The sequence below is a fragment of the Thamnophis sirtalis genome, unplaced genomic scaffold, assembly GCF_051295495.1.
Source record: "Thamnophis sirtalis isolate CommonGarterSnake01/CBP01778 unplaced genomic scaffold, rThaSir2_p1.2 scaffold_3, whole genome shotgun sequence".
Taxonomy (NCBI): domain Eukaryota; kingdom Metazoa; phylum Chordata; class Lepidosauria; order Squamata; family Natricidae; genus Thamnophis; species Thamnophis sirtalis.
The window spans coordinates 129,377,863-129,392,524 of NW_028261383.1; the positions used below are offsets into that span (position 1 = coordinate 129,377,863).

Genomic DNA, 14,662 nt, shown 5'->3' on the forward strand with positions numbered 1-14,662 from the left:
ACATGTATATCAGCCTAGCTTGCAAGCTAATTCTATATTTTTTCTTTTAAGAGAATTCTTTTTAATGAATACTTGTTAAAAGCCAATACTTTATTATTAACTTTAACTAGTTTTAGAATTATAAAAAAGTTTTAATGTGATACCCTCCAGTTTGTGGTGATAATAAGCATTTTATATAGAGACTACAAGGAGAATTAGTGTAAATGGTAAATTTTAAAATGCATATTTTAGGTATGTTTATTTACAGTTTTTTTTCTATATATATAGTATGTGTTTTGATTGGGAAAATATTTTATAATACAGTTTTCTCTGTAATATTTAATATTCCATCAAAATAAATTAGGAAATATTATTAATTTCCTTATAAGATTAATAACCCTAATAATTAAATATTTGAAAAACAAAATTGTGGACTTTATGCCAAATTATTAGTAAAACTATGGAAAATAGGGTCTGTGGCCAGTGTGACAATCAAAAGAATAAGAAGCCAAGCTGTAACATACTATAAGATTCTTGCATAAATTTATTCTGCTAATCATTTTTTTTCTGTAACTTTCTGAATAGTGAGAACTCTAAAAATATGTGGAATTGAGAAATCTCCCATTTAAAATATGATAATGAACATGTTTTAGTATTTTTTACTTTTTGGTTGCTCAGCACTTCTGAAAACAAAGATTAGAAATCCAATTATTCAAACATGAATAAAGTCTGAATCTGTTGCTTTTATGGTTCTGGATTTTTCCAGGGAATGGCTATTGTCGCTCTGAAGCTGTTGTGGCTGTGTTTCTGACCAAGAAATCAAAAGCTAAACGGATTTACGCTACCATAATAAACTCTGGAATTAACACAGATGGATTTAAAGAACAAGGTAAAATATCATTCCCTTTCTTGGAAATTCTAAGGTTTTAATAATTATTCTTCAGGAAACAGGATTAGATTCTCCTTGGATTAGAAATGCCTGTACCATGTTTAAATCAACTGGTATTTCTCATTGGTTCCTATTATAGTGTCATAATATCATTGGTTAGTACACTGACTCATCAACAGCTCTCCAGAGTTCCAGAAAAAGGATTTTTCTTTTAAGAGTGTCGCTCTCTGCAATTAATGTAAGATACTAAAGTTTGCAGCAGAGGTTGCCACTTCATCACAGCAACTGCCTCTTTCCCTCTTTACTTAGAAAAAAAAAGAATGAATTCTTGAACATTTTTAAAAATACTAAAGGCCATATAGGAAAACTCATGGTACCCAGACGTTGTGCAGCCTCAGAGGCAACATTTATGCAAACTCCTGATAGTCCCTCCACAGGAATTTAATGGCAAAGTTGAACAATGAGATTTGTTGATTTTCAGTAAGAAACTAATGGAAATAGGAACAGTAAACTGGAGATAGGCTTAACACACCTATAATATTTAAATCCCATATCCAAAAGAGGTGAAAAATTGGTCCCAAATCCAGATCCCCAAATCCAAGTTATAAGAACTTGAGAAGAGCAAGTCCTAGCCACAGAAAAGATTGCCCATTTACTTCAGAGGTGGGTTCCTACCAGTTTGCACCTATTCGGTAGAACCAGTTCGTCAAATCTACCGAACAGGTTAGAAGAGGTTCCACCAGTGGAGCCGGAAAGCAGGCCACACCTACAGAAGAGGTTCCAAAATTTTTTGAAACCCACCACTGATTTACTTGTACTGTTGACCTTGGTTTTTTTTCCCTTAACAATGCTGCTATATTTGGAGGTGGGAGGGTTGGGAGGAATAAGAACAAAATTTGGAGAGTTAGGAATGGAACTTTGGTCTAGATGTTTTCAAAAAATATTACATGAACAAGATAGAGCAATTCCACATTAATAAAAGCCTCAAGTTGAAATGCCCTTAACCATAAATTATAAGAAATCCTTTCTTGTGAAGCATGAAAACACATCCCAATGAATAACTCAGCATTCACTGAGTCACTGAGAACATATTGATGGTTCCGTGCTACTTGAGAAATTGCTGAATTTTAAAAAGTTCTACAAGTTGCCTTTTTCTGTTTGCAAAATTGAATATTTTACATGAATTCACCATAATCATATCTTATAGTTAAGTTTTTTGAATATTCAAAGCACCACGCATGAAAAATTCTAATGATCCTTATATTACTAGATATAATACATATTAATTTTATTCCTAGGTTGAATTAGGGATTTCTTAGTGGTTTACATTTATACTCATGCTTCTTTTTGAAATATTAATTTTAAATTTTTGCAGCCAAATGTAGCAGTGTTTATTTTACACCCTAGTAGTACAATTATACACACCTAATTATGAAGACCTATAAATTAAATGGACTCGTCCAAGTAATTTGGTATAGGACTGAATCTTAAATGAGGATGTTTTGGTACTTCATACAAGATTGAGAAATAATGGTTCTTCTTACTTTAGGTGTAACATTTCCTTCTGGGTGGATGCAGCAACAATTGGTCAGTTCTCTGTACAGAGAGTCTGGAATTAAACCTGAAGAAGTAGAATATATAGAAGCCCATGGCACAGGCACAAAGGTACATTTTATTTCTATTCTGATTATTTTCTTTTGATAGTCATTGTAATTCTTCTAGAATTCTTTTTGTACTTCTGTAACTGAACTAGAAAAAATAGATTTTCCATTTAACATTTTCACTGGAGAGCGCCTCAGTAAACCATGATTCCAGCCTGTTATTTCATCCCAATATTTCAGTAATGTTCATATTGATTTAAAATTTCAAAAGCTCCCTAATGAATATGATCAGGGTCATACTAGAAGATTTGATCTGCATATAAATAATTATTCCCATCTTAGATATGCATGCTGGCTCCCCGCTAGGCTCAATCATAGTAGTCTCTACTTTCAACCATATTACTTGTGTACAACTTTATGAAGAAAACTGACAGGATGAAGCGGTCATTGTTACCTTTGAAATCTTCCATTTTTTTTTTTATTCTTAGGTTGGGGATCCGCAGGAAGTGAATGGCATTATAAATGTCTTTTGCCAATCAGAGCGGCCACCATTGTTGATTGGATCCACAAAATCTAACATGGGCCATCCAGAACCAGCTTCTGGTCTTGCAGCTTTAGCAAAGGTAAAGATTTTATGTATGTCTCAGTGCATATGTTGCTCCCACTTGTGTTGTGAATGAGAATGAGAGCAGAGTGATCATTTGTAAGTGATCCAATGCAGAAGTAAAGGTTGGGCTCATTGATCTTACAGGGGAAACAGGAGGAAAGTGCAAGGTTGCCAACAGGAGAGAAAATGGGAAGAAGGAAGGAGAACTACAGAATAGATATATACTGTATGATGATGAACATAATCTTTCCTTAATTTTGAGGCTTCTACAATATTTAAAAAAGACTCCGGCAATTCTATCTTCAAATATTTGAAGGCAGAATGTGTGACTTTACAGGGTCTTAAAGTCTTCATATATAACTTAAGGGAATAAGTTTTTTTTTAGGTTTCATAGTCAATGCCAAAATTATATCTTTATATTACACTTATTACAAAACCAGTATTCAGTCTTGCTACGTTTTCTCTGTTTCAGGTTGTTCTGTCATTTGAGTATGGTGTATGGGCACCAAATCTCCACTACAACACCCCAAATCCAGATATCCCTGCGTTAAATGATGGCCGCCTACAAGTAGTGACCAAGCCAACCCCCATAAAAGGCCAAATTGCTGGAATCAATTCTTTTGGCTTTGGAGGTTCAAATGCTCATGTCATTCTGAGAGCTAACAGAAACAAATCACCCCCACCAGAAGCTCCCAATTTGCCACGATTATTACAGTTTTGTGGAAGGACTCAAGAAGCAGTAGAAACACTAATAGAACAGAGCTGCAAGACACAGGAACACGCTGCATATCTGAGCATGCTTAACGATATCTCTGGAGTATCAGTGTCATCCATGCCCTACAGAGGCTATACCTTGATTGGAAGTGAGAATGATATAAAGGAGGTTCAAATGGCCCAGGCCTCAGGGAGACCTCTTTGGTACATTTGTTCAGGTAATTGCTCTCTCCCCCCCCCCCCCCAGCTCCATTCAGTCGCAAACAGCCTTGAAACTTTGGCCCACCTTCATATACGTATGCGCTACTAACTGGAAAGTTTCAGTCTTTTGGGACAGAATTTTTAAATGCTGTTCCAAATGTCACATCAAAAATTGATTCATCCATTCACTAATAATAGCAAGGGTTCTCTCCTTTAATTTTCAGGAATGGGGACACAGTGGAAAGGGATGGGTCTCAGCCTAATGAAGCTTGATCTCTTCCGACAATCCATCTTGCGTTCAGACGAGGCTCTAAAGGACACAGGCTTGAAAGTCTCGGACCTTCTTTTGAGTTCAGATGAAAATACCTTTAATGAAACAGTAAATGCATTTGTTGGGCTTGCAGCTATTCAGGTAAGAAGGATGGATCTACTTTGGCAAGCTGCTTTGGTGCACACAAGCTTTGCTAGAGTGAAGATTTTTTTTAGTCATAGTCTAGAATTAGGCTGGAGAAATGCTTGAAAGGATGACATGATACTTCTGCAATGTTTTGGATTTCAATTCCCACCAGTTCAAAATTGATTATTATAAACAAGCATCATGGGAATTGTAATTCAAAACATCTGAATATCCCCAAGTTAACATCATTTCAACCATAGAGATTCATTTTCAAACCTTATTTATCATAGAGTTTATTGGGTGACTCATTATGACTCAGGTACTTAACTGTCAACTTTATCTAAGATGAGAACAAGAAGAACATAATTTCTGTCTTGAGCATCATGAAGGAAAATAGATAACAATATATTAATAATAAACACATAATGACACATTAAGGCTTAATTGCAAGTATAATTGAAAATAGACCTTTGCGTTAACATATGCAAGAGGTATGGAACTCAATGTTACAATAACATTGTGTTCATTTCTGTAGCTGGTTTGGCTGCTGACTGTAGGAAAATGCTGGTGTGAATACAGCAGGCGTGCCTTGGCCTAGTACCATATAATGACATTTCTGAAGCCATCTTGGAATTGGGAAAAATAAACCATAGCTTTTTGGTTGGAAAAAAGAAATTCCAAAAAAGAAATATGGGTCACTAAGTGACAAAATATTTGAAAGAGAGATGAGGGTACAATTAGGTACTCTTAGGAACTATGTATTGTGCAATAATATATGATAATGTTCACCTGAATAGGCTTGCCTATACTGCCTCGCATATCTAAATCCAGCAATGATATTCTTTTCACAGATTGCACAAATTGATGTTTTCAGGGCTGCAGGTTTGCAGCCTGATGGGATTATTGGTCACTCCGTTGGAGAACTGGCCTGTGGCTATGCAGATAACTCCCTAACACATGAAGAAGTAATTCTCTCAGCTTACTGGAGAGGAAAATGCGTCAAAGATGCGAAATTGCCACCAGGAGGCATGGCTGCTGTTGGTAGGTAAAAGTCCCTCATGAATATTGAGAAAAAACATCAGAGTTATAACTTGAGGAGGGAGTCCACAAAGCACACTAATTCTTAAATCTGAATTAACACCATCACATCCATATAATGCACTGTCTCTAAACCAACTATTTTATGGCTTAGGGATGACAGTTTGGTTCACTCAATGGATTATAGCTACTGAAAATTTATTTCCTTATATCTTTAATGCAAAGAATGGGCAACTACTAGTAATGGTTTGCTTTCTTTATTCCACTGTGATCAAATGGCCGAATATTACAGTGTATTCTGATACCATATAAAACTGGTATTTTTCTATTTCTGCCTCATTTGAGAGTCCATTTTTTCATCCTGCTGCCCCTCTAGACATGTTGGATTGTAATCTTGATTACTATGCACCATAATTGTGATGGGAGTTTGTGGAAAGTTACAGCATACTGAAGAAGCTTTTATAGAAACTATTGAAAATATGGATAGACGTAAGAGAAAATCCAATGAAGCTTTTTCCTTATGTTGTACTGATCTTTAAAACTGCTTCTTAGTCACCAATAGATCTGGACTTTTCAAAAGTCAACATTTGCCAGCAATTTAGGCAAGCTGTGCTTATTGCTCTTCAGTCACCAAAAGAAAGGACTTACTTCACCAGGCTATTATATTGGTATTTGACTGTTTGCTGGCAACAGCTGTTGCTATAAATACTGCTATTCTCCTAGTAGGTGGAGACATCATCCAGGCATGGGTTTGACTCTGTCAGTATCCAATTGGACTGGGCCTACAAGTTGTAAAGTCATGGCCATGAGGCTCCTTCTCCCAGTTTAGACTCAGTCGATCCTTGGATTAGCTGTGTCTGTGTATCTCTCCTAGCTAAATAATTTAAATTTAAACTAAACTCCTAAAATTCTCCAAATTTTACCTAATTGGCTCTTTTTCCAAATTTAATTTAATTGGCTATTATATTGGCATTTGACTGTTTTCTGGCAACAGCTGTTGCTACAAATACTGCTATTCCCAATTTAACTTAAAAGGATATACAAAAGAGATTTTATGCATTAGCCTATAATTTCACTGGGGTGTAGCATGGAGAATTGGCTCTCCATTTATATAGAAACGAGGTCAGGCAAGGGTTAAACCTCAGGCTCAGAAACAAAGTTTGTGGCCTTAATAAGATCTAGTTCATTGTGTATTAAGCAATAAAACTGGTCAGATTTATGTAACTACTTTTCATTACAAAACCCATTAGAGATATTGGGTCTGTGAGATTCTTACAGGGTCTGACACTGTACCCTGTGCTTGAGTTAAGTAATTGGACTTGAAAATTATATTTAATACAAAAAATATATTCTCGAAATAGTCATTGTTTCCCAAAATGCCCACACACACATCTTTTTTTGGTTGAGCTCATGTCTCTAGTCAACCAAGTTTGGCAACTTTATGAAACATTGGATACATCTGCAAAACTTGTTTTCCAGAAGCAACTTGTCAGTGAGGTGTTTGTGCTTTATGGAGTACAGTCCTTCTTTCAACCTTTCTTTGAATAATCAAAACAGGATTCTTTATCCTGTCACCCACATGCTATTTGAATTAATTGCTGTTAGCAAGGGGGGTTGTTTCCTCTTGGCATGGCTATTTCTAGTATTGTTTTCTCTTTTTCATAAACCCTGTAAGTTGTTCAGAATGGTGTATTAGTTTACAGCCATAGAAGTCAATAAATGAGTGAGCATTCCTACTTGAATGGCATATGTCTGGTTATATATTTTAGAATTTTGCACTTCAGTTTTTTAAAAATATATTGTGTCAGCCACTGGAATGAATCAAGGTTGTTGCTTTTGCTGGTTAATTGAACCAACAGTTGGCAGCTTCAATTAATTTTCTTAGGTTTAGTGGAATCTGAGCTTGCCAGTAAATATCTATTCCTAAGGACATTCTACATTTATGTATGTATGGCTTTATTTTAGTTATTTGTATCAGACATTTCAACAATGCAAACTCTGTTGAATTCACATACAATTTTTTTAAAAGTTCAATTAATACAATACAGCATATGATTTAACACATAGGAGATAAGACAATAGGAGATAATAGAATAGGTTGACAAGGTTCCATCACGCAAGATGGATGACAAGAATAGAGCATATGAATGACAGGGTGTGTTTTAGATTGCACTGTTTAGAACGGTATGATCAGATACCATTCTAATTGGGAGCTTTGAGAATGGTAGTCTAACATATTTGATATCAAGGGAAAACTTCGTGGCCTATGTTTATTCAAAATTTGAAGCTCCTGTTCTAGTCCCTAAGGTGTAAGAACACTTATGCTAACAGCTTGCTTTTCAGGTATCTAATCCATGGCTGTCCATATCACCAACTTTATGTAATTACAGCTGTGATTCAATGCATACCAAAATAATAGTCTTTTTGAATAAATATGCACAGGAGAGCATGGTACATATAACGTATTTTTGTCCAGTTTGGTGGTAGAGAAGGCATCAACTTTTAGTGATATCTTCTGGAAAAAACAAATGAAGGAAAGTGCTTCATAATCCTTCTCACAGAGTTTTCTTCTACAAAGACGCAGAAATAATTTTAGGGAAGAAATGTTTTTTAGCTCTAGGATTGCTATGTTGCTGTTCCTATGAAAAAAAGTATTCCTGCGTATTCTTCACTCGATTGGATTTATCTAAAATAACCTGCCCTTTTCAGGTCTGACATGGGAGGAATGCAGGGAAAAGTGTCCTCCAGGTGTGGTACCTGCCTGTCATAATGCTGAAGACACTGTCACCATCTCAGGCCCTCAGGTAAAATAGCACTGTGAACAATTACTTCAAATGTTGGCATTTAGAGTATTAGGTCCATGTCCTCAATACCGTCTCGCTGGGTCAACCAGATGTGAAAGCTCAATGCTGCTCAGCTAATTAAACTTACTTGTATTTGTGAAAACTCTTAGCTTCAAGAGGTGCCAGGAGCTGTGTGAATGCTAACCAAGTGTCACATTCAGGATGAGGATTATGGACTGCCTTCTGGATAGAACAGCAAGATAGAGGAGAGTAAATAATATAGAATAGCACATAAGGAAAGGTGATAGTATTTCAAAAGGTTTGGACAGTTCAAGAAAATGTGTAACAAGCAACAGTATAAAAGCCTGGAATACTTAATATTTTGTTTAATATTAAATGTAGACTGATTACATTGGAGCAACATGTAGGAAGTAATGGAGACCCTTCAGGCAGCAGGCCCAAGTGCATAATGCGATTAACTATAAACTATTGGAGTAACTCCAAAGGGTTATTATGTGTTTCTAATTTTTTAGGAGGCCGTAGCCAAATTTGTGAGTAAGTTGAAATCAGAAGGCGTGTTTGCGAAGGAAGTGCTGAGTGCTGGAGTTGCTTTCCACTCCTACTATATGGCTTCAATTGCACCAGTGTTACTGAGTGCCCTACAAAAGGTAATGCTCTGGAAGGATCCAGCGCTGGGGAGGGAAAAAGTGTTCAGATCAAAAGAAATGACCTCCAATGCACATGTCCTTTTATTTCCTCCTTTTAGGTTATCCTAAATCCAAAGCCTCGCTCAGCCCGGTGGATCAGTACCTCTATCCCTGAAAGCCAATGGCAAAGTGAGCTGGCTCAGAATTCCTCTGCTGAATATCACGTGAATAATCTTGTCAACCCGGTCTTGTTCCAGGAAGGACTGAAGCATGTTCCAGATAATGCAGTGGTAGTGGAAATTGCTCCACATGCTCTTCTACAGGTATTACTCTTGGGGACGACAATGAGTAAAAGTTAGTAAGAATACTGTGGGGCCAGTCTTCCCAAAATTGGTATCTTCAGATGTGTTGTAGTTAAAAATTCCCAGAATTTCCCTCAGTCAAGGATCTCTTAAAGCACCAACTTGTGGAAATCCGCTGGTTCCTCCTTATCAGTTCATACTTTCCTCTGTGTTTCTAAATATAATGTAGCTTTTCTGCACCTATTTTAATGTGCTGCTCAGCAGTTATAATATTTTCTGAAACCAAAAAGAGAGAAGCCATTTCATTAGTATCATTTGGGAGTAGAAAATGAAACAGAAAATTAAATCATAGCCATCTTTCCACAAGCCTATTGAATATCTCCAAATACCATATGTTTTCTAATATTTAGTGTTATAAGGTTGTGATGTGGTGTTAGTAGCTCATAGTCACTTTGAAATGATGGTTGTGCTGGCTTTGTGCTGCTCAGTGGTTTCTAGAAATAAAGTCTCTAATCTTTAGGTTTCTGAACTAGTCTCAGAAATCGAGTTTAGAGCAATTCATTTTTATAAGGAATAGAATTACAACATCTAAAATCTTTATTACAACTTAGACCAGTACAACTAGGATAATAAATGCAATGGCAACAAGGATCCCATTTGCACAGGTTAGAGTTAAAATGTGCGAAAAGTGCAAAGCATGTATATTCAATCATGGGTTAAACTAGAATGGAGTTACAAGAGTACATTGACTTCCTATTTAAACTGCCCAGGGAATTCTAAGAATTTACAATTTGGAATATACTATGAAGTTTCAGGACACTCCCTGAATTATTTATTACTGTGATTATTTATGTGTTCAATTTTTATGGCTACCCATTCACCAGGGAACTATGACTCGAACAATACAACCAGAGGTGGTATTCAGCTGGTTTGGATCAGTTTGGATGAACCGATAGCGGAAATTTTAACGGGTTCACCAAACAGGCAAATACCATTTCTAGCTGGCCTGCCTGTTTGTCCCGCCCATCCCCACTCTATATATGTTTCCTTTGCCATGCGGCCCAGCTAATCGCCTCACCTCCGTGCCTCGCCCACTTAGCTCATCAAAAGTTAAACATGCCATCCGCTCACCCTTCCCCTTGGGTTGACTTGGGCCATTCCCTGACGCCCCGGAGCCTCTGCCTGCTCGCCATTCACCTCAGCTGAGTTGAGGAATGCGCCATTCCCCGGCTCTGGCCTTCCCTGAGGCTCTGCCCATATGCTGCCTGCTCGCCCTCTGCCTAGCTCATCTTCAGCCGCGCCGCGCCCACTCAGTCACATGACCAGCCCCTCCACCAAGCCATGCCCATAGAACCAGTAGTAAAAAAAATTGAATCCCAGCACTGAATACAACTCTATTTATGCTTCTTCAAAAGGAAGTACATTGGCGTGTACAGGCAGTCCTCCACTTACAACCATTTGTTTAGTGACCATTCAAAATTACAATGGTACTGAAAAAAGTGATAATTTCCACACTTAATGACCGTTGCATTATCGCCATGGTCACATGATCAGAATTCGGACTCTTGAAAACTGACATGTATTTATTATGTTTGCAGTGTCCTGGGGTCGTGATCACCATTTGTAACCTTCCCAGCTGGCTTCTAAAGGCAATGGGGATTCGCTTAATGACCACATCACTCACTTAAGAACTGCAGTGATTTGCTTGACAACTGTGGCAAAAATGTAAAATGCAGCAAAACTCATTTAACAACTTCCTTGCTTTTAGCGATGGAAATTTTGGGCCAAGGTGTAGTTGTAAGTCAAGGACTACCTGAAGTGGGATTTATTTCTAGATATTCATATATAGGTTTACATCACTTAGAGACACAATTGCTTTTTTGTTTTGAACGGACAGGAGGAATAGCTTCAGAGCTTTACAATTCTGTTTACCTACGTGGTTTTGGTTTCTTGCTTGTTTGGTTTGGGGTTTTGTTTTTTGAGTGAAGGTTATCAAATTTTGCCTTTGCTGCAAAATTTATCTTGTGTTTATAAATGTCTTATAGTTTATCCTGATTACTGGGAACAATTACCAAGTAATATCAGGTGTCTCTGTGTTGGTGTGATGCAAAACCAATGTCTATAAGGATGTTTGGTTGTCATTCATTATAAAAAGAGGTCATTATAAATGATCAATTTTAATTTTAGAAATAATATGCTGTAGCAAAATCTGTCTCTTAGGAAGGCATCACTTCCATAATAAAACAAACCCATTATAGACCCTTGATGGCGCAGTGGTTAGAGTGCAATACTGCAGGCTACTTCTGCTGACTGCTGGCTGCCTGCAATTTGGCAGTTTGAATCTAACCAGGCTCAAAGTTGACTCAGTCTTCCATCCTTCCAAGGTTGGTAAAATGAGCACCCAGATTGTTGGGGACAATATGCTGACTCTGTAAACCACTGTAGAGCATTGTGAAGTGGTATATATGTATAAGTACTATTGCTATTAAGAATTCATTGTTAAAAACTGTTGGGGGAGCGAGAGGTAGAAGAGAAAAATCTATCTTTGTGAATCTATGTAACCCTAGTTATTTATGGCAGAATCATCTTCATGGGTTTGCAGAATTGGATGTAGTATTGTTTGCAGTAGACTTTTTTCAACTGCAGTGCCTTAATTCTGAATCCCCTGTTTTCATCTGTAAACTTTGCCATTTCACGTATAAGTAAAATCTGCTAATATTATTCGTGTAAAAGTTATCCCATAGTTTTTCTAGGCTGCCTTAATATATTTTACTATGATGACTTCATTTATTGTGTTTTGAGGCTATGAAGCTTGGAATTCAATTTCCAAAAAGTGTTTCAAGGGACATAAAAACATGGTTCTTGGAACTTGGTTCTTGTCTGCAGCACCACAAAACAGTTGCATGTTTTCCTGGGAACATCTAACCACTCTGAAATATTTTGTGCCACAGCCCTGCATCCCCCTATTTCAGAGTACAGGTAGTTCTCGACGTATGACCATAATTGAGCCCAAAATTTCTGTGGCTAAGTGAAACATTTGTTAAGTGAGTTTTGCCCCATTTTACAACCTTTCTTGCCACAATTGTTAAGAGAACCACTGCAGTTGTTAATTTAGTAATATGGTTATTTATTTTAGGAAATTTATATTGCTACCTAGTCGCACATGGCGACTCAAGACAGCTTACAGCAATATGAAAACCTCATATATAAAACAATAAAACTAATAAAAGAATCACATAATAAATTAATAAAATAATATAATAACCCCCCATCACGGCGACAGCACACCACACAAGCCATTTAATGGACTCCATCCCGCTTTGGGTTCTCCAGGCCCGCTGGCAGAACCAGGTCTTCGGCACCTTTCAAAAGAGTGTTAGAGTGGGGGCCGTTCTAATCTCTGGAGGAATGACGTTCCAGAGAAAGGGACCCACCATAGAGAAGGCTCTTCTTCTGGGTCCTAACAGGTGTATTTCCCTAGGGGATTGGATTCGCAACATTCCTTGCCTCCTCGCTCTGGTGGGTTGGATAGTTGTGATCGGCAAGAGACGGTCCCTCAGATAACTTGGGGTTTTAAAGGTGACAACCAGCACCTTGAATTGCACCCGGAAGCAAATTGGCAATCAATGCAGCTCCTGTGACAGAGATTGTTAAGTGAATCTGGTTTCCTTATTGTCTTTGCTGATCAGAAAGTTGTGGAAGGGAGTCACATGACCCTGGGGCACTGCAACCATCATAAATATAAATGCTTTGCCAAGCATCTGAATTTTGATCATGTGACCACAGAGATGCTGCAATGTTGTAAGTGTGGAAAACGGTCATGAGTCCCCAAATTTAACACTTCTGTACAGTCACTAAATGAACTATTGTAAGTTGAGGACTACCCATAGAAGGAAGAAGAGTGCTTCTGACTTTGTGAGAAGGACCTGATCAACAGGGAATAATGGCAGGAGCAGTTCCTGAACAAATCTTGGTATAATCTTGTTGCTTCTTGGAAATCACAGGGAGGTGGCAAACTGTACCTCATGTGGTATAGCAGCAAGTTGGTTTCTTCATTGAGCATTGACACAGATTTGTAGTTGTATAACATTTTAGAGTTACAGGTTACTATAAGCACCTACTCCCAGCATTGTGTCAAAAGTTACTTGTGTTGCTTTAGAAGAGCTGTGCTTTAATCCATTATCTCTTCCAGTGCTACCCCTGCCATTTTTTCAGGGGCCATTATTAGAATCAAGGAGCAAGAAAAATCATTGTTTGTTTCCTCAACTTCAGATCCATCTATCAAGAATTGACTGATAAGTAAGGAAACCTCTAGAACGTAAACTTTGAAAAGCCTTCTTGATTAAAGTTCTCAGATATAACTAGTCCGATCTCTTAATTGGACTAGTTATATTTGAGATCTTCAATCAAGAAGATCTTTCAAGGCAGCACCCTATTATTTCCTCATATGAAACAGATTCAGCTCAAATCTGCAGACGCCAAAAACATTTGGCCAGAATATTGCTTTCCAAACACTTAAAGCTGCTTCTTATAGGGAAAGCTAATAAAGAAGTTTGAAGGGACGTGGTGGCTCAGTGGTTAAGACGCTGAGCTTGTCGATCAGAAAGGTCAGCAGTTTGGTGGTTTGAATCCCTAGCACACATAACAGAGTGAGCTCCTGTTACTTGTCCCAGCTTCTGCCACCCTAGCAGTTTGAAAGCACGTAAAAATGTAAGTAGAAAAATAGGGACCACTTTGGTAGGAACGTAACAGAGCTCCATGTGCCTTTGGTTTTTAGTCATGCCGGCCACATGACTATGGAGATATCTTTGGACAGCGCTGGCTCTTCTGCTTTGAAACAGAGATGAGCACTGCCGCCCAGAATCAGAAATGACTAGCACATATGTGCGAGGGGAACCTTTACTTTTAATAATAAAGAGGTTTACTGAGGAAATGAATATAAAAAACATGAAAGTGTCTGCATTGGCTAGTTTAAGATAAAAATAGATGAAGGATTTTGTAGGCTCATGCTGCTGATAATATTCAGCTCTAAAAAAAATTGTTTTGCTTTCTACAATAAAATAAAAAAAACTTATGTTAATCAAAAGGACAGAAAATTAGTGCTAAGAGCACTTGTTTAAACTAATGTCAGGGAACTATATTAAAAGCACTGAATAGGCCCTGGGCAAATCAGAGTCATTTCTGTAAGCATCAGAGTCTCCTCAAAGATGTGGCATATGAAGGAAAGTCCCAGTGTAGATCATCCCCTTCATACTTTGGTTGGTGGCTCAAAAGAATAAAGAAACAGCTTCTGTATTTTTAGTTGTTTGAGAAAATGCAGTGAACTGTTCATATATGCTGTAAGTAAAAACTCCCATTTCCTATATGCACTGCTGGAATAAATAATGATGAGAAGACTGTCAACTTATTTGTTCTGCCCATCTTGGCTTCTTTCATATGCATTGGAACACCTGCATACAGGTTAATTACAATCAGGAAGGTTGAGAGTGAAAAAGAAAGAGAAG

The 14,662-nt window shown here is 37.5% G+C and overlaps 1 protein-coding gene across 1 annotated transcript in view; it reads left to right on the forward strand.

Annotated features, from left to right (window-relative positions):
• FASN (fatty acid synthase) overlaps positions 1-14,662 on the forward strand; it is a 59,762-nt gene that overhangs the window by 17,950 nt on the left and 27,150 nt on the right. The window contains exons 6-14 of the mRNA XM_014057742.2: positions 746-868; positions 2,418-2,533; positions 2,958-3,092; positions 3,549-4,008; positions 4,216-4,403; positions 5,240-5,429; positions 8,136-8,230; positions 8,743-8,877; positions 8,976-9,179. Coding sequence (XP_013913217.2) covers positions 746-868; positions 2,418-2,533; positions 2,958-3,092; positions 3,549-4,008; positions 4,216-4,403; positions 5,240-5,429; positions 8,136-8,230; positions 8,743-8,877; positions 8,976-9,179 — 1,646 coding nt within the window. The remainder of the gene's footprint in view (positions 1-745; positions 869-2,417; positions 2,534-2,957; positions 3,093-3,548; positions 4,009-4,215; positions 4,404-5,239; positions 5,430-8,135; positions 8,231-8,742; positions 8,878-8,975; positions 9,180-14,662) is intronic.